General features: G+C 41.2%; 2 protein-coding genes across 2 annotated transcripts in view; one reads left to right on the forward strand and one right to left on the reverse strand.

Annotated features, from left to right (window-relative positions):
• The window catches only part of IARS2 (isoleucyl-tRNA synthetase 2, mitochondrial), a 37,991-nt gene extending 21,696 nt beyond the window's left edge, over positions 1–16,295 (forward strand). Inside the window, exons 15-23 of the mRNA XM_079969191.1 lie at positions 1,183–1,291; positions 1,403–1,505; positions 10,778–10,903; positions 12,312–12,443; positions 13,416–13,522; positions 13,914–14,059; positions 14,412–14,602; positions 15,701–15,842; positions 15,973–16,295. Coding sequence (XP_079825317.1) covers positions 1,183–1,291; positions 1,403–1,505; positions 10,778–10,903; positions 12,312–12,443; positions 13,416–13,522; positions 13,914–14,059; positions 14,412–14,602; positions 15,701–15,842; positions 15,973–16,115 — 1,199 coding nt within the window. The 3' untranslated portion in view covers positions 16,116–16,295. The remainder of the gene's footprint in view (positions 1–1,182; positions 1,292–1,402; positions 1,506–10,777; positions 10,904–12,311; positions 12,444–13,415; positions 13,523–13,913; positions 14,060–14,411; positions 14,603–15,700; positions 15,843–15,972) is intronic.
• Positions 16,296–16,729: 434 nt separating this feature from the next.
• RAB3GAP2 (RAB3 GTPase activating non-catalytic protein subunit 2) overlaps positions 16,730–20,444 on the reverse strand; it is a 55,619-nt gene continuing 51,904 nt past the window's right edge. Inside the window, exons 34-35 of the mRNA XM_079969162.1 lie at positions 19,940–20,098; positions 16,730–17,706 (exon numbers count right to left, since the gene is read on the reverse strand). Coding sequence (XP_079825288.1) covers positions 17,563–17,706; positions 19,940–20,098 — 303 coding nt within the window. The 3' untranslated portion in view covers positions 16,730–17,562. The remainder of the gene's footprint in view (positions 17,707–19,939; positions 20,099–20,444) is intronic.

Raw genomic sequence — 20,444 nt, forward strand, 5'->3', positions numbered from 1 at the left:
CCGGAGCACGATTTCTGTTCTCATCCTGAAGCAAAGTTCTTAACCCAAGGTACTATTTCTGGGTTAGCGGAGTCTGTAACCTGAAACGTATGTAACCCGAGGTACCACTGTATTGTGTCTTTTAATATTGAAACTGCCAAGCTATATCCTCCTTTCAGGCTTAGTCAAGAAAAATAGAATTTTTGTTTTTATCATGCCTCAGCTTTAATTGATACCTGCTTCAGGGAATGAGTTGTCACAGGAACTCCCGATATCAAGAGTTCCTGTTTCAGGTTTATATGATGTACTACCACATAGTGGTACTACTGAATTCTTTGTTGTTTGAGGAGGGGAGTGACCAAGGTCAAATCACTCCAGACTTTGCTCCCATCTTCACTAAAGGAGTGTGTCACAAGGCCCGCTGAAAGAAGAAAAGCTTTTGGCAGGTGCCTGCCTAATGTCAATAGGCAGGGAGTTCCAAAGTACAGTTGCTGCCACACTTAAGGCATGACTTTAGTGTATAGGTGTGTTACATAGTAAATCACTTCTCTGTGACCTTTGTCACGTTGTGCTTGTTACAGCAGAATTTAAATATCAAAATTCCTTAAACAAACAGCAGAAGGCTATAAAAATGGTGTGACAAAGGAATCTGTGAAAGGAGTAACTGAATACTGCTGTAGAGGGGGGAAAATGAAATGTTCGAAGTTCCCATTGCAAGGCAAATTAGATATTTTTCAAAAATATGCTCCCTCGATTTCATAGGTTTAATATGGGACAGAGGACTTATGCTAGGGGAGGAAATGCAAGTGAATGAGGTGTCTTCTTACATAAGACTTCAGGGATGTGAGAAGATGCACTGGCCAAAATTCTACCTTTCCCACTCCTATTCAGGTCACAGCAGGTGTGTCTCTTATTTAATCAAACAACTGGATTCACGCTTTTATTTGGGAATAAGAAGCTTAACAGTACCTGCACTCTGAAGTCTTTTAAGTGTCTTTAAAAATGGTTAGATTTAGTATTTTATGTATGAGGCATGTTCAGACTGTGTGATGGTCTTGTGTGTGTGTTTTTAAAGGGCTTTGTGTAAACTTTGCTGTAAAGCTGTCTTACGGGTTACATTAGTATAACACGGTATTAAAGCAAAAGCTCGACAGCAGCTAAATTCCTGCTTTAAAATGCCACTTTTTTCTTGACTTTCTTCAGATGCAGGTGAAAGGGCTGATCTATACTTGGAAGGGAAAGACCAGCTGGGAGGCTGGTTTCAGTCTTCTCTCTTGACCAGCGTAGCAACACGAAAAAAGGCACCGTTTAAGTAAGTTGATGCTTCTGGAACCAGATACCATGGGAAGCAGTAAACACAGTACATCGTAACTATCTGTTGAACCTCTGGATGGAAATGACAGCGTCGGGGTCTTTCTTTTAGGGCTGTTATGGTTCATGGATTCACTCTTGGCGAAAAAGGAGAAAAGATGTCTAAATCGATTGGCAACGTTGTCGATCCGGATGTAGTCATCAATGGCGGCAACGTGAGTAATTGCATCGTTACATTCCCAAATCACAAAAATCAGTCTATTAGTTTCTCAGAGTAGCAATGGTAGGCACCCAATAGTTCAGCTAGGTCCGATTATTTACTGCCTGAAATAATTTGCTTTGCGTTAAATCCATCCCCAGCTCAGCAGTGAGAGAAGAATTACTAAGAAGGTGGCGAGTAAGACATGTAAGACATAGGGTATCACAGCAGCAGAGTACCCATTGTGTGGAAGGATAAAGTGCAGATGATGGGCAAGTCCACTGCTTGAGACTTTGGAGAGCCACTGGGCTAGAGGAATCAATAGGCAGCTTTCTATGTTCTGGAGTTGAAAGGTTTAGTTGAGAGCATAGCATACAGGCTGAGTGGGTAGGTTAACCAGGATCAGGCTGGAAGGGAGGTAAAGGCAGATGCATTGGTGAAAGAGCTCATGGGCATAATAAACACTGACTTATCATTATGAGAACAAGCCTTAGGTGCTCCCATCTCCCCTCCTCTGGTGTGACTGCGAAGAGGAAGTTGGAAGCTGTCACTTCCACTTCAGATTAACCACAGTTTAAGAGTTATGTTCAAAGTGATAAAATTGCACTTAGGTTAACTGTGGTTGCTTGAAACGTGAATTACAAAGCTGGTTTTCCCACCAACTATAGTTAGAATTAACTAGTATATGGATGCAGCATTAAATTGATTTAATTGAAATCTGAAGTGAAAGCCTCCAACCTCATATTTCGCTAGAGGAGGGGGGGTGTGGAGGAGGACGAGTCCTAGGTTTGTGCATGTCACAATAAACCATGGTTCAATTGCCAGGTCTATATGTCCCTCAAATGTTGGCTTCTAGGACTTCCGGTCGGCGCCAGCGTTTAATGGCGGTCCGAGCCTCGAGCTCCGAGGCAGGACTGCTTCGCTAGTTCGGGTCTTACCCGCTACGGCGAGCGGGGGACCCCTAAAATCACAGGCGCGGAGCCTGTGAACAAAGGAGATTCGGTGGGCACCTTTTGCGCCCCCCGGCACTGTGAAGGAGCCTTTTTAAAGGCTTCTGAGCGGCATCGGGGTAAGTGCGGTGCTGAGAGTCGTCACCCAGCTAGCGGAGTGAAGCCGCGTCGCCATGAACGGAGAGCGCCGATTCCTTCCTGTAACTGGAAATTGACTACAACACCCGTGAGTAAGACTGAAAAATTGACGGGACACTAAAACTTGAAATTTGGCTGAAAACGGGAAAGGCATAAATTAAGGAAGTCTGCCTCCCCGGAGCTGCATGAGAAACAAAGCAACGAAAAACCAAGCTGCATTTGAAGGGAACTTTTCTTTTTTTTAAGCTGTCAAACTGACATCGGACTTAAACTTCCCCCCCGACAGGCAGGAGAAGGGGGGAAGGGATTGGGACATTGTTAACCTGCTGAAAAATTACTGGGAAAATAAGACCTTCCACTGCCAAACCCCCCAGGTCGGGCTGCCCAAACAAGACACCGGGATGTGAACTGTCATTTTAAACTTTTCAAAGTGGGGGTTTGTTTGTAACAAAGTTACTGGACTTTAGACTACCCTGTTGCATTTTGGCTACATAGAAAGACAGAGAGTTTACAGTTTGGACATTGGAAATTACTGGCTATTGTTATACTTTCTTGCTCCTTTGTTTTTCCTTGCCATTTGGATACAATTGAATGCTCCCTCTAGAGGGTTTCAAGTGAAATTGTTGCATTTGGAAAAGTAACAGTGGGATTTTCCACTTGGAAACTATTTCTGTGAGAACGACCTTGAGGATATGAGTGGCCCAACAGAAGAGATAGTAACAAGGCTCAATATCAGGAACTGCACCAGCTGCACAGGAAAAAACAGCAGCTTCTATGGATCCTATGACACAGGCACTCCTTAAAATAAATCAATCTCTGGAAGCACTGACAAAGCTGTCGACAGAGAACTCCAAAAAGTTAACAGAGTTGACAACAAGACTAGATGTTAATACAGCCAGCGTAACGTCTAATACAGATTCTATAAATAGATTAATCCAGGAGAGCTCTGAAACACGAAAGATTGCAGAAAGTGCAAAAATTACTGCTGAGGAGACAAAGGAAAAGTTTGGGCCTATCATTAAAAAAGTGAATGAGCATGATGCAGCCCTCTCTTTACTGGAACTTCAGAGGAAAGAGAAAAACTTAAAATTAAGACTGGTTCCTGAAGGGGAAGGGGACAACCTTGTGGAATTCCTTACAGAGAACTTTATATCTTTCTGGCAAGAGGAATGGGCCAAACAAGACGAATTTGAGATAACAACAGCCTTTCGACTGGGTAGGAGACAGGATAAGAAACCAAGGGATTGTCTAATTACACTGAGATCAAAGGAAGAAAGAGATAAAATACTGAACTTAAATTATCAAAAGTCGTTGGTGATCCAAAACTGTCAAATACAGATCTTTAAAGACATTCCCAAGTACATTTTAGAGGTGAGAACCCTCTATAAAAGTTTAGCAGACCTGCTGAAGAAAAACACTATACCATTCAGATGGGAGTTCCCACAAGGACTGTCCTTTAACTTTAAAGGAAGAAAGATTAAAATAAAAACAATTCAGGACAAAGAACAATTTCTGGAGAGATACCTGGAGGACTTGCAGAAAGGAACTGTAGAGGAGAAAGAACCACCTGATATAGCAAATCTATCATTTGGACTTTTACCACCACCATCGGAGGAAGAACAGAAGCTTGGAGCAGTTGGAGGAACAGGTACTTAAACACAAAATGTCTCTGCAACTTCTTAGCTGGAATTGTAACGGCTTGAACCTTCCTCGGAAAAGACGACAAGTTTTTCACATTTTGAAGAGAGAACAATTAGATGTAATATGTCTGCAAGAAACCCATATTGCCAGGATACACAGGAAATTATTGATAAATAAGAGGCTTGGTCAAGAATTTATCTCATCAGACAAAGTGAAGAAAAGAGGTGTGGTGATCTATGCAAAGGAAAAATTGGCTCCAAAATTGATATTTAAAGATGAACAAGGAAGATACCTGGCAATTGAAATACAAATTCAAGGAGAAAAGATTCTGATTGTTGGAGTATATGCCCCAAATGAGGGGAAGGCCGAATTCTTTAAGAAGCTGCATGAGACACTAGTTGACTTTATAGACTATAAAATCGTAATGATGGGAGATATGAATGGAGTTGTCTCAACAAACATGGATAAAGCACAGAGACAAGTGATTTCAAAAGAAGGGAGACTACCAAAGATCTTTTTTGAATTGACTGAAACTATGGACTTGATTGACATTTGGAGAACAAGGAATCCTCTAGAGAGAGAGGGAACTTTCTTCTCCGAGGCAAAAATGACATGGACAAGAATAGACCAAATTTGGATTTCTAGTAGTCTGGCGTCAAGAACAAAAAAAGTAGAAATCTGCCCAAAAACTTGCTCCGACCATAATGCTGTGAAGATGGAGATGAAACTAACAACAACTGGATCCTTCAGATGGAGAATGAATGACACCCTATTTAGAGATGAAGAGATTTACAAGAAGGCCCTTAAAACATTAAAAGACTATTTTGAGATAAACAGGAAAACAGATGTGGAGAAAAGAACAATTTGGGACGCAAGCAAAGCCGTGATGCGAGGTTTCCTAATTCAACAGAATTCTATAAAGAGGAAGAAACAAAACGAGAGGAAAGAAAAAATCTTAGAAAAAATAAAAGGAGAAAAGAAATTGAGGTCCAAACCAAAGTCCCATGAGATTTTGAGAGAAATAAAGTTTTATCAGATGCAGTACATGGAGCTCATGAACCAACAGATAGAATGGAAGATAAAGCAAATGAGACAAAGAACTTTTGAATCAGCGGATAAATGTGGGAAACTTCTGTCATGGCAATTGAAAAAAAGGCAGAAAATGAACACCGTGACAAGTCTAGAAATGGACGGGAAAATTATCCACAAACCTAATGAGATAAATAATTGTTTTCAAAGTTTTTTCAAGAAATTGTATGCACAAGGGCCAATTAATGAACAAGAAATAGAAGAATTCATCAGAAAATACGGCTTACCAAAAATTCCAGAACAAAGTAAAAGGATCTTAAATGAGGAAATAACAGAACAAGAAATAGAGGGTGCCATCCAAAATATGAAATTGGGAAAATCACCAGGACCAGATGGCCTGACGGCTAAATACTACAAAATGCTGAAAGAATGGCTGATACAACCATTGAAGGAAGTTTGCAATGAAATTCTGATGGGGAAAAAGGCACCTGAATCGTGGAAAGAGGCTTTCATCTCACTTATACCGAAAACAGAGACTGAGAAGAACCAGGTTAGAAACTACCGCCCTATATCTCTACTCAATGTGGATTACAAAATTTTTGCAGACATTTTGGCAAAAAGATTGAAAAGAGTGCTGATAGAGGAGATTCATAAGGACCAAACAGGCTTTCTCCCAGGGAGACACATGTCAGATAATGTGAGGAACATTATAGACATTTTGGAGTTGTTAGACGTTGACATCAATAGGAAGGCAGTCTTGATTTTTGTGGACGCGGAGAAAGCCTTTGACAATATCTGTTGGACTTTTATGAAAAAGAATCTCCAAGGAATGGGGGTAGGCCAAGGTTTTGAAAACGGTATAGGTGCAATATATTCTAAACAAAAAGCTAAGTTAATTGTAAACAATGTGGTAACAGAAGAAATACCCATAGAAAAAGGTACACGGCAGGGATGCCCAATATCCCCTTTGCTTTTTATATCAGTCCTGGAGGTTTTGTTAAATATGATTAGAAAGGACCAGTTGGTTAAAGGAGTTCAGGTCGGAGTTAGACATTACAAACTAAGAGCATTTGCAGATGACCTAGTATTGACTTTGCAACAGCCAGACACTAGTACTAAAAGAGTATTAGAATTAATTGAAATATTTGGTCGAGTAGCAGGTTTTAAATTGAACAAACAAAAAACGAAAGTGTTGGAAAAAAATTTAACAATGGAAGAAAGAGAGAGTTTTCAGAATGAAACAGGCTTGGAAATAACAAAAAGGGTAAAATACCTGGGGATAAACTTAACATCCAAGAATGTGAACTTATTTAAGGATAACTATGAAAAAAGTTGGTCAGAAGTAAAGAAGGATCTGGAAATATGGTCAAGGTTGAAACTTTCCTTGTTAGGCCGAATTGCTACTATTAAGATGAATGTATTGCCTAGAATGCTGTTTTTATTCCAGACGTTGCAGATTTTGGACAAGATGGACTGTTTCAAGAAGTGGCAGAAAGACATATCAAAATTTGTCTGGCAGGGCAAAAAGCCCAGAATTAAATTTAAGATTTTAACTGATGCAAAGGATAGAGGGGGGTTTGCCCTGCCGGACTTAAGACTTTATTATGAATCGGCAGCTTTCTGCTGGTTGAAACACTGGCTACTTCTTGAGAACACCGACATTTTGGATCTGGAAGGGTATGACAATAGTTTTGGTTGGCATGCATACTTATGGTACGACAAGGCAAAGGTGTATAAAAGTTTTAAAAACCATATTGTAAGGAAAGCATTGTATAATGTTTGGAATAGATATAAAGATTTATTGGAAAGTAAAACCCCTAGGTGGGTGTCACCAATGGAAGCTAGGGAAGTAAAAAAGCTTAATATGGACTCTAAATGGCCAAAATATTATAAAATCTTAGAATATGATGGTGAAAGGGTTAAACTTCAGAGTTATGAGAAACTAAAGCCCAAGGTTCGAGATTGGTTGCACTATCATCAGATAAATGAGACATTTAAACAGGACAGGAAAATAGGATTCCAGAAAGAGAGGTCAAAATTAGAAACAGAATTGTTGGAATCCAATACTAAGAACTTATCGAAAATGTATAACTTGCTGTTGAAATGGAATACACAGGATGAAACGGTGAAATCAGCAATGATTAAATGGGCACAAGATATTGGTCATGATATTATGTTTGCTGACTGGGAACAGTTATGGACCACCGGTATTAAATTTACTGCATGTAATGCTTTAAAAGAAAATATTATGAAAATGATCTATCGGTGGTACATGACCCCAGTCAAGCTTGCAAAAATTTACCATTTGCCTAACAATAAGTGTTGGAAATGCAATGAGACTGAAGGCACTTTTTACCACCTTTGGTGGACCTGCCCAAAGGTTAAAGCTTTCTGGGAAATGATCTATAATGAAATTAAGAAGGTCCTTAAGTGGACTTTTCCTAAGAAACCAGAGGCTTTTCTCTTGGGCATGGTTGGCCAATCGGTGCCAAAGAAGGATAGGATTTTCTTTATGTACGCCACTACAGCAGCAAGAATTCTACTGGCAAAGTATTGGAAGATGCAAGAACTACCTACTCTGGAAGAATGGCAAACAAAGGTGATCGACTTTATGGGACTGGCCGAGATGACGGGCAGAATCCGTGACCAGGGGAAAGAGACAGTGGAGGAGGACTGGAAGAAATTTAAAATATATCTTAAAAACAATTGTAAAATTGAGGAATGTTAAGATGTCAGGGGGTAAGAGGTAAAGAATTGCAGCAGTAACTAAAAAATTAAAGGAAATTTTATGAAAGGGAATTAAGATAATGGACCTAAGGGTTGCTAAAGAATCATTAAACAAAGATGCAAGGAAGGGGAGGCATGGGGAAGTCAAAAGAAAGAAGGGTATGAAATGAGGAATTTAAAGTTACATGGGTTTAATTGTTATGTGCCTTATTTGTTTTTTCCTTTTCTTTTGTCTGTTCTGTTGAGTTTTTGTTATTTGTTTGAAAAATTAATAAAAATTAATTTATAAAAAAAACAAATGTTGGCTTCTAAGCTCATCTTCCACATGAATTACTTGTGCCATATTAACATAAAGTGGTCTCAAGGACATGGTTTTGTTATGTTTCAACTGCGTCAGCAAGATACTTTCGAGTACCCAAGCATCCCTCTTGCCTTTTATATAGAATTTTGGTGCACTGGGTGCATCCAGCAGTCTCTTAGGATAAGGTATTTTCAAGATCATGCACGTTGCTTTTATTCTAGAATTTCCTGTTCAGCAAGTTCTGTAGGACAGTACTCGGAAGTTGTTCTGTGCCTAGTCCAGTTATACTGAAACTCCATTAAAACCTCAGTCTGCTTCTGATGGCTTTAGAGGGAAGGGGAAATATGGCACGAAGGTAACACTTCGCTCCAGTTGTTGAAAAGAGCAGATTTTTATTGCTGCTGATGGAAAAGCTTCCTAAAGTGTCTTTCTGAAGCTGAGCTTCCTTGTGTATCCTTAAACAGTCGTTGAAATACAGCCCTTGGCAGCCTCGCTTGCATATATCAATCATCATAAAAACAGACCAGTTTTATTGCTGCTTTACCTTGCTTATCAGTGCCTGTTCTGCTGCGGGGATGGGAATGGTTTTCATGCCTGGTGGCTTGAAGCTCAACTTGTGCTTGACTTATTAACATTTTGATCAACTGTTTAGCCTGTGTATTGATGTTCACTGCCCAGCTCCTAGCTGGTCCTTTGGCTGCTCTGGCTAGATTTGATAGACCCCAAATTTCTACTTTGCCAGAGCTCTTGGATCTGGGAATGTGGAGCAATCCCCAGTGAATTAATAAGGGTTCAGCTACTTGATGCCATACCATGTATCAATGGAGACCAGGACATAAACATCTTTAAATGGGAATCAGTCGCTAGACCCTCTACCCAAGCAACCCTCTTGTCTTATATGGGAAGATTTTGGGTCTGGTTCTTTGACCTTTATCAAACAAGTCTGTTCTAATGTATGCTTCACATGTTGGCTGAGTTGTTCTGTGCCACCATATCATTTGAAATTTAGAAGTTCTGATATCAGGATTTGAAGATAATCCTGATATTTGTTCTGATTTTAATGTGTATGAAGGAAATATTTAGCGTGCAGGTTGGTTTGTGGATGTATTTTCCTGAAGTTCAGTGCATGCTACAATTGTTACTCCAGTACTCTTCCTCTTGACCATGCTTAGTTTTTCTTTTTTGCTACTTATTATAGTGCAGTTCAGATGGCAGATGACAGTAAGGAGTTAGAGGAAAATAGAAAAAGGAGGGGAGGTGAGCAGTTGGGGAGGGGAGAGAGAGAAAGAGAGATGAGAGTTGTATAAATTGTTTCACTACATACTTGTAACTGAGTTGCTTATTCTGCTAGGGCTGCCCCATTCTTTGTTCAGTAAGGGGGGTTCATCTTTTGGAGCAGACCTCCCAAAGTAAACAAGCACAATTCTAAACAGGAGGAGAGAAATTGGCTGCAGCTTTTGCTAATCCAGGCTTAAAAAATTTAATGGCCGGGGCGAGGGGAATTGTTAGCATGCTTGAGGCTGGCAGAGGAGAGGCATATCCGTCCACAGCATTCTACTGCATTTCTGTGCCAGGGGAAGAAATGGGGAACAGACCATCTCCTGCCTTACACTGAGTCAGGCCAGCGGTCCACCTAGCTCAATGGCAACTCTCCAGGTTTTCAGACCAGGAGTCCTTCTCAATGATTGAACCTGGAGCCTACTACCCCTAAACTATGGTACTTCCCCTTTCTCTCTAGGCAAGAACATCAGTAGTTGCTGTGTAGTAGTTTTTACAGCAGCAAGGAACTTCCCTGCACCCCCCCCCCCATGTCTGTGACTTGAACGCTTTTCAAGTAAAAAGTAATGCTGATCCTTTGATGTAGCTTGTCCTGCCACAATCCTTGATGACTCCAAGTTGACAGCAAGTGTGATTTGACTTTTCTCTCCTTCCCCCCCCCCAAGCTTTGCACTAGCAAGCATGACATAGGGGGGGGGTGTGTGTGTGTGTGTGTGTTTGTGTTTGTTTGTGTGTGTTTGTGTGTGTGTGTGTTGTGCTCTGCAGAGCAATAAGGAACAGCAACTATGCTGCTAATTTTCATTTGAGAATCTCTGGTCCAGTTGAATTGTGGGGTGGCTGCATGTCAAGATTTCATTTCTGTGCTGCCAGAAATCTGTAAGCAGTTGGTGCTTTTTGTGCTCCAGGAAAATGTGTGTTGTCAACGAAACATGCTAGGTAGACTTCCAACGTAACGCTAAAGAGTTTGTTCCATTTCTGCTTGCCTGATAGAACAGTCCTCCTCCCCACCCCACCCCGGTTCTGGGGGTTCACCTGACCTGAGCGGATTTGGGAGAGGAGTAGAAGAGAGGAAAGTCCTGTTGCACTAGCAGGAGTTGTTGTGCTGGCTTCCAGTAGCAGAATGGAGCTGTTGGCTCTCACCCACTGTGTAAATTCAGCAGGTTTGCAGAGCTAGTCTCTCTCTTTTAATCTCTCCCCCTACCCACCCAATCTTTACACTCACAGGACCACAGTACAGACCCTCCATATGGCGCCGATATTCTACGCTGGTGGGTGGCAGAGTCGAATGTCTTTGCGGAAGTTCTTATTGGGCCAGCTGTGCTTAACTCTGCACGAGATGACATCAACAAGGTAGGAAGCCAAGAGAATAATAACAACAGTAAGAAGAAAAATAGAGTGTCTCCTCTTCAGTAGGAGCCATTTCAGATTTAGAACTGTCAGTTTGTTTTGTAGAATGCATAACCAGGAAATAATGTTTGAGATCTTCTCTTTAGTTTCTGTTTCAGCTACCACTTGCCCAGCCTTAGATAACTTGACAGGAAAGGGCAACAAAATCACTTGCAGTGTGATTGCATTCAGCTGTTTGTTTGCTTCCTATTCTTATGGTAGAACTAGATGTGTTTGTCATGGAATTCTCCTCAATACTGATCCAGAGCAGAACTCCAATGTATAGTTAGCAGAGTAAAAACTTAAAACACATTGCAGGATTCCCAAAAAATAGACCAGAGGCAATTGTATTTCATCCAGCAGAGCTACTGAAGACAAATGAGCATAATGGTCACAAATCTAATACATTCAGGATTGGCACTGTCCATAAGAAATCCAGTTGCAGCAGACTTAACTTAAATTTACAATAACTTACAATAAGACTAAACTTTAGTGCTAAGTATACTATGTGCAGAACACCACACCAGTAGGAAGAGAGATAGAAAGAGAAAGTGAAACCCAGGCTCCTTCTGGCCTTTTTTTAGTCAGCATGACCTTGACAGAAGAGATAACAGAACCAGTTTAAGCCAGCTGTACTCAGCTTCTCTGAAGGAATAACCCAAACATCATGAACCTTCTGCTTGTTTCTTTCACACAGAGAAGCTTCCTCTTGAATTAATTAGAATATGAAAGATCTCTACACATCAGATCAATATTTTCTGCACTAAGGGATGCAAACTGACAGTGTTGCAGCCAACTCAAGGCTGTTGTCAAAGCCCAGTGTCTCCTACTCTTCCCACTTGACAGGCCATTCAGCTGGAATTTTGGGAAACTGATGTTGCATCATGTGACGCGTGTGCCTAGGCAGTAAAGTCCAGCTACCTTGTGTTTGCCATAACTTTCCTTTCCAGCCCTAGGGCCTTGGCACTGATAACAATTGGGCAGTCCTCTGATCTGGTATTCCTCCATTGTATATTGCAAGCCACATGGAGCTTTTGAAAAGAGAGGAAGGGAAGAGCTGAAAGCATTTGGAGATCATGTGACTTCTTGACATGATTTCAAACTCCTTTAGGATCAAGGAGGATCACCTTGAGGTGATTTCCAGGCAACTATAAACAGTCTCCTTTCTTTCCACCCCAAATTGTGAAACAAAGCTTGTATTGGAAAAGTGACCAGATAGGAGTCTCCAGCATTCTCAAGGAATTAGAAAAGCCTCTGAAATGTTAATGGCACTATTGGTAGCAAAACCTGTTTTAAATTATTACTGCTGTATCATTCTGGATTTTGTGGAGTTATCCTGATTAATGCATGTTGCTGACTGGTTTGTTGATAGCTTCGGAACACGCTCCGTTTCTTGCTCGGCAACCTGGCCGGCTTCACTCCGGAGACGGATACAGTCCCCACATCAGAGATGTATGTAATAGACCAGTATATGCTCCACCTGCTGCAGGGCTATGCAAACAAGGTAAGCAGGGAAGGAGGGGGACTAGGAGTTATAAGTGCATACAGCAGAAGGATGTGAGCCTTTGAGCAGTCAGCTGTGTGGATTACTTAGAAGAGAGGTTGGATTGAATCATATTAAGCTAAGGTCCTAGTAGTTAGACAGTGTTTTGTCATGAATGCCAATCTGGAGCATAAGAGAGACCCTCCTTATGATTACAACAGGCTTGCAGATGTTTTTAATGATTGACATTTTATTATGTTTTTATATTTCGCTGGAATCCACCCAGAGTGGCTGGAGAAATCTAGCCAGATGCGCAGGGTGTAAATAATAATTTTTTTATTATTATTAAATAGCATTTTGTACTCAAAGCATAGAGAATTTTAAATATGAATTGGGGAGCCCCTAGTGGTCATAATTTAGCCAAGGCATTATTTATTTTTTATTCAGCACATTTGTTAACCGCTTCACAAATCCAAGCAATGTACAATGGGACAAATTTAAGATAAAATGCAAATTCAAAAAACCATTAAAACCATTACTACAAACTCTGAATAAACAATAAAGCTACCTCTACAGATGCATAACCAGGGTTTCATAAATGACTCCCAGAAAACCTTTAGCAAAAACCTGTTCAGTGGGCACCTACATGTCATGATTCTAAGTGCCTGCCTAATTTCAGCAGGCAACCGATTCCAGAGGGCTAGAACCACAATGCTAAAAACTTATGTACATATAAGCAAATCAGGACTTTGGGGCATTCCCCCCCCCCTCCAGTAGTACTCCTGTCTTTAAATCCTGGAGGCATCTGATTGGCCACTGTGAGAACAAAATGCTGGAGCAGATGGGCCATTGGCCTGATCTAACAGGCTCTCTTATGTAAATACTGGGCATGGAGGTGTGAATGGAGAAAGGCTCTTTCTCTTCCTGTGGTTTCTGAATCTTCAGTACTTGCTTCTTAATTTAGCTGTCTGTTTTTGTATTTTATTTTTTCAGGTTACAACAGCGTATAAGGAATATGACTATGGCAAAGTCATACGATTACTGCAAGCCTTCCATACTAGAGAGCTGTCTAGTTTTTACTTTAGCATAATCAAGGACAGGTATGTATAATAGTGTACCCTTACTAATGCGAGTCTCCCTATTCACTACACCTTGGTTCCCGCTTAAGAAAGCTTGTCTTTAGGAAACCTCAATGTGCGAGTGGAATCTTAAACCTGAAATTTATTTAATTTTTGATTTTGTGTGTGCTTCACTCCCCCCTAAATAAAACAGTGTGAAAAAATTCTAGCCATCGGTACCAAAACCACTGGGTTCAGTGCTATTTGTGTGTTGATACACACACACACACACGTATTAATTTGCCAAATGCGAAAGTATATTAGTTGTTTGAAATATAGAAGGGCAAATACTTGGACATTCCCAGTTTAAAATGGCATCATTCCGGCTTTTAATTCCTACCAATATCTAAAAGTTCAATCCCCCCCATTTCAGACTTTATTGTGAAGAAGAAAAAGATCCCAAGCGCCGCTCATGCCAAACAGCCTTAGCTGCAATTTTCGACACGGTGGTTCGTTCTTTTGCACCAATCCTTCCTCATTTGGCTGAAGAGGTATTCCAGTACCTTCCGTATCAGAAAGGTAAGGTAGCTGGAGCTGTCAGGTGCTTCTTCACGCAGGGCTCTTGTATGTTATAGCCTTAGCAGTGTGTTTGAGAATCCCTGGGAATTCCTTTATCTAAACATTTGAAGAACTGTCTGTGCATTGGCTGGAATGGTGGAACTGCCTGCAGGCCCCCAAGAGAGTTAAACTAATCATTTTAGGAAAAGATGGGAGTCTTTAAAATCTTGTAATATTGATGATCTGAAACTAAAATATTAAGAGTGCCCCAATAAGTGAAATTTTAACTGACAGCCTTAGCTTCGCAGGGGGGTTCCAGGGTTGACTGTATGAACAGTTGCTTTGGGTATTAACCTTTTTCTTTCTTTCAAAGAGTCAGATAGCGTGTTTCGTTCTGGCTGGATGAACACAAGTCCCGTATGGAAGAAACCCGGCCTTGAAGAAGCAGTGGAGGGAGCATGTGCAATGAGAGATGCTTTCCTGGGTTCGATCCCTGGCAAAAATGCTTTGGAATATCAGGTGGTACTTGTGATTGAGCCTGGACTGCTCTTTGAATTAATGGAGGTAAGCAGGAAAATCAATACCATTTGTTCAAACATCAATTAGTACAGAGCTTGGCTTCCAGAATTCTGACAAGTGCAACAAAGTTCACTCATTTTTGCAGCAATTTTAAAAGAATTTCATTGACTAGATGTTCACTTCAGGGCCTTAAGCAAGGTGCTGGTGTTTACTAGCACTGTGTTTTCAACTTCGTGATATATCACCAGCTAATCATCGCAATATACTGATATATCACAATGTCTGAAACAAGGATGGAGCCGTGTAGAGGCATTGGCTGGCTTCATGGTTTTCCCCACATTGTGATTTTTGCATAGTGCACACAATATATTGCTAGGTCAAAGATTATGAAACCGGTATCATGATATGGACTTCAAACTGGTTTGGGATGATATATCACACAGCCCTAGTGTTTACCTTTAAAGCCCTATGTAATGGGACCAAAATACCAGAGAAGCGCTTCTTCCTATGCCAGCCTAACCATGTCTTGAAGCTTTTCTGCTGACTGTTCTCTTGTGGCCTTGTCTATCAGACATAAATCCTTCAGCCACAAAGGAAGAGGCCTTTTGAATGATTTTCCTAAAGAGGCTTGCCTGTTGCAGTCTTTTCCACTCCTGGCTGAAACATCCATTTTTTTTTTTTTTACACAGGCATCTTAAATTAGCTTTACTCTGAATAATGGTTCTAATATACTCATTGTATAAATTTGTACACACTTCTGAAATTCAGAGTAGCTGAATTGGTATGTAAAAAGATTAAAATAAACCGCTGGGGCAGGGGAAAATAGTGCTATTCTCCAGCACTCTGTTCAATTCTGGATCACAACTAGGTTTGTCCACAGTATTGCTTGATGCTTTTGCTGTCTTTTTGTAAAGATATCTATCCATATTCTGCAAATTAAAAAAAGATATTTTGATGCTGTACTGCACTGAAATATTTAAATGTTTGATTATCCTTGAATCTTTTTGCCACACTTGACATCTTCTCCTGTCACACTGTTTGAGAACCACTGTTTCAAAGGGATCAGTAGGGCTGGCAGGCTTTATGGCTGGACCTGCTTAACTTCAGCCGCAGCCATCTCTAAATGCAATCATTCACGTCCAGGTGCTGCAACACGAGGAGTGTTCCAGTACATCCCAGCTAAACGAAATAATGATGGCATCACAAACGACGCTGCTTAGTGAAGTCCCGAGAGACATAAGCACAGATGATATGATTAAAGGGACATTTCTGATCAACTTAGAAGGTAAGTGCAGAAGGAAATAACTTCCAGTTTGGCATCTGTTTGGACTAGTTGTACCTTCCCTTGTTTCTTGGGGTGGGTGAGCAAGAGACGGAGAGGTCTACCTAAATGTTGAGTCTGTCTCTTTCAATAGGTGGTGATATCCGGGAAGAGTCTGCCTATAAAGTCATAGTTCTACCAGCTGCCAAATCAAAATGCCTGCGCTGTCGAAAATACACTGCGGATTCAGCGGACACACCCTGTGCACGCTGCAGGGAAACACTTGGTGGGAAATAGCAACCACATCTCCATGCTCTCTCAAAAGCAACCTGATATTTTGCTGACTTATTTCTAAGAAATGTGTATAATGAGAAAACACAGACTACTACTGTGGGGACAGATGTTGGAATGTTTATTTGAAAACTGGTTTGGTGTATATACGTAAGCTTGTACATTAATAAACTGCTTGTGAGAGAAGCCAAATGGTCTTTGGTGTTCTTAAGGGTATAAGAGTTCTTAGTAAGAAGTGAGTCCCCCTTTCTTACTGGTCAAGGATTTCATGCTAACCAGCTGTCAACCCACCATTAACAGCAGACAAACATACATGCCAGCAAGGTAACTGAGTAATCTCAACCTGCATTCATTTTTCAATTCTGGTAAAGAAGTGATCATGTTATCCTTAGATCTATAGACTGTTGCCCACAAACCCTGCTGCAAATTGAATAGCAACTACAGTCCCTCCTTTACAGGTTAATTTCTGCCTTCTGCCCTACGAGATCCAAACTATTCCTATTGCATCCACTGGAAATCTGTGCTTCAAAGACCCAGATATGTGTGCCGGGCGCCTCTTCGGAGAGGGCAAGCCGCCCAGAGATATGTGTTCATACTTCATAATACCACTGAACACCACAGAAGAATGACTAGTTTATTTTTAATACTTCATATACTGGGCAGCTGTGTACAGAAAGCTGAAATTTCAACACAGGGTACCTAGGGGCTGGACAATTTACAATATTTTTACAACAAACTGTACAACAATCAATGTTACAAAAAGACTAATGCTTCTACAGAACCTGATTGGCTTAAATTAGATTCCTAATTTTATTTCTGAGACTTTATCAGAACATCCAAGAGGCAGCTTCTGTTTCAAGATTTTGAAATTAACTTGTGCACACTGCCCTCCCAATGGAACAATCTTTTTAAGAATGAGCTGCCCCTTGCCCAGTTGTCCAAGCATGATGATTGTATGAAGTAATTATTTAATGCTGTAAGCCTCCACCCAGCTAGCTCTTCGCTAAAAGTAGCCAAGAGACTACTCTGAAAACCAGAAGCAACATACACGTAGGAGCTCCTGCTTTCTCAGCTTCTAATTAAATTCCTCTCAATTTAACATTTAAAATGCAACAGTCGATCTTCTAGCACATGAAAAACTCTAATATGTTAATCTGGATGACAAAGCTGTTCTTAAACCTGAACTACTGCGCAAGTGCTTCAAGTTAGAAATAAATATTTAAGGTTATATAGACAAATATACAAAGATGATAGGTTGCTGGTATTACCCACCACAGTAAGGTAGAACTTCACATGGGTAGCATCTCCTAAAAGCCTTAAAAGGGTTAGTTTACGAAAGTCACTTGAAACCATTTCCCACTAGGTGGTTCTTCATCTCTACGTACAAGAGCCATGCACTGGACTTGTACGTAAGAACGGTTCAAAACTAGCAGCAGAAATTGTGACCTTGCCATCATGACATTGCTTCCACTGCCTCAATTAGATTCAAGGCAACACTGTACTGCCCGTGGTTTTCCGGTAAGTGTTCTATCACTTTGTCTACTAGCTTTGCGGTTGTGGTGATTGGCACATCTACATTTTGAAGATCCTGTGGGTCCTGCAGAGAAAGAGGAGGGGAAACACAAGTCGTCAGGCATCGCCTATAAAAGCAATTTTCAAGCTACAGCACTAGGCAACGGAAATGCAGGATTTTCACTTAAATGCTTATGAGGCACCTTCCAATTTTGTGGGTTATTTTCTCCAGAAACACATCATTGTATTCTAAAGCAATGAGCCTGGTCCTTATCTATTTGCATACTCCACAAAAGCAACACTGGTGTCTGGATGCAAGGGGTGCAGCTACAAGTCCATACTTAGCTGCCATAAGGAAACCTCAGTGTTTGTGAAGATCACTGTAACACAGACTATTCTGTGGCAGAGGGGAAACCATGGCCCTCTTATGGTCAGGTGGTGGACAGTGCTGATGATGTCTGTGGCTGCCAGTGAGAAAGAAAATACATATAGGGAACAGAGCTCTGAACCTCTGCCTCCAGTGCCTCTCTTACCCACTGGTAAACCTGTTGCTTTAATCCACCATTAGCTAAGAATATCAATGAGACTACCGGAGGCCATGGCTTCAGCAGCAACTTTGATTCATGGCTAACTTGTTAACATCTGGCATTGAGCAGCCAGCTGGCTGATCTGCAACCGCTACAACCAGAAGAGCAGAGCTGCCTGGTTGTTCTGGTGGGCCACAAAGAGGTCATCACTTAGAAGCTGGACAAGGGCACCCCCTTTCCCCCCTCTTTCTGGAATATTTCTGAGATTTTGACCAGGAGGCAGGATTGTTTTCTTTTGTTATTATGGCGTGAATTTTTGTGTTTTTATATTGTGATCTTCGGATGAAGGACTCTATATAAATTTTATAATTAATGAAAGTAATAATAATGTATGTACTTGGTTTAGCCACAAATAGGATTAAGTGCACTCTTTGCATACCCAGGGTGAGTGGTGGTTATTGGGTAGCCTTCAAGTAAAAGGTACTTGGAGTAGATCCATAGAAATTAATGAGCACAAGTAAGTTAGGTCCACCCTGATGCATGACCTATATCCAAGAAGGGACAGAGGGAGCGTAGCCCTGTTATTCTTCCTTGATCTTTCAACAGCTTTTGATACCTGGCCTGACTGCTCTGGCTGAGCAGCAGAGGCACTGTATTACAGTGGTTTCGTTCCTACCTGCACAGCAGAGTCAAGAGAGTGGCATACAAAAGCCCTGTTGTAGTACATCTGTATACTGAAATACTAACATCAAATAAGGTAGTGTGCTCCTGCTCTAAGGCCATTCTTTTTTGTTCAAATGGCTGCTAATCCTAGAGAGATACAACCACCTTATGCCCAGGGTTGGTCCTACTTACTATGCTTTGTGAGCAAATTCCGTTATTTAGGCTGCAATTATAAGGAGCCCTGCTGAACCAGGCAGGCATTAACTTCCAAGTTAAAATTTACTGTGGTTTTTTTTTTAAAAGAAGGGGAGGGGGGTAGTGACAGCGAAAACTTCCTGGAGTCATCTGATCCCCACTACATGAGGTACAATGCCAGGCATGTCTTTGTAGCCAGATCTGCAGTAGAGTCCAGATTCCATGCCACATGGCACACTCTGGCTAAAGATTAACAGTCATATAAGACACAGGAGTCACCTCAAGTACGAATCTTAGTCAGAAATTATTCATGCATATTAACCCACTCAGAGCGGGCACTGCTTAAAGCAAAGACAGCCTCACTTTGGAAACTTTCAGATGTGAAATGCTTCTCTAGACATTTATATCTTTTTATACCAAGTGTATGAAGCACTACGGGGCAAATGGGGCTTGTCAACCTGGGAAAGATAGCCCATCTAAAAGAAGGAAAACTCTGATCATAAACCGCTGCCTTGCAGGGTATCTTCAAGAGAAGAAAAGGCTAAGGAGTAAATCCAGAATGGAGTCCCCAAGATAGTTGGATGGTGCCTTATATGCCTCCTTCCAGCAACTCTTGCTGCCAGGCTGTTGCCAAATGTATTGCTCTGCTTTCCTTTGGACCACATCACTGAGGCCAAGGGGCGTCTTGTCATCTGAGCAGCCGAAGACCTCCATACACACTGCCCAGGCTTGTGCTCCAGTTAGATCACTTCGGTGCTGCTAACACGGTTTGACTTCACCCCCTTAGGTGCACTCCATTGTCCCTCGAGACAGACAGATGCCAACAACATAGTATGAAGCACTTAATAAACTTATGGACTTGGTGAAATCTTAAACACTCTTCCTTCTTGTGCTATTTGATGTAAAAAGATGCTTTGAGTCAAAGGACATTACCATAGCTTTAAGCCATGTGCAGAGTGTTGGAGGCAGCCTGGCCAGTAGCTCCATGCCTTCCTTGGTCTGGGTGTGCAGTAAGGCGTAGGCAAGCCTCTGTCCGGTCAGCACCAACAGCTGAGATGCAAGGACTTCTTTGTCGTGTACTTGAAGAATAGCCTGAATATTACAGGACATGTTAACACAATCATATAAAAAGAAGAGCACTGGTATATTAAGAGCAGAACTTCAGTGTTCTACCTAGGCACAAAGGAAACGATTGACCTCAAAACAAGATTGGCAATGATTAAAGTCCAGGCATGTCCTAAGTCCGTTTCTGGGCCTAATCAGGCCTGCTGGTCAGTATAATCCTGCTCCTGTAGCAGTTTATTTCCTGGGGCAAAATCATTAAAAAACCTCAACAACTTCAACCCTAAAAAAAGTTAACAACTTTGGTCGGCCCTCACGGCACTTTACTTCATCAAATCTGGCCCTCTTTGAAAAAAGTTTGGACACCACTGGATTA

This window comes from Podarcis cretensis (assembly GCF_951804945.1).
Source record: "Podarcis cretensis genome assembly, chromosome: 3".
Classification (NCBI taxonomy): domain Eukaryota; kingdom Metazoa; phylum Chordata; class Lepidosauria; order Squamata; family Lacertidae; genus Podarcis; species Podarcis cretensis.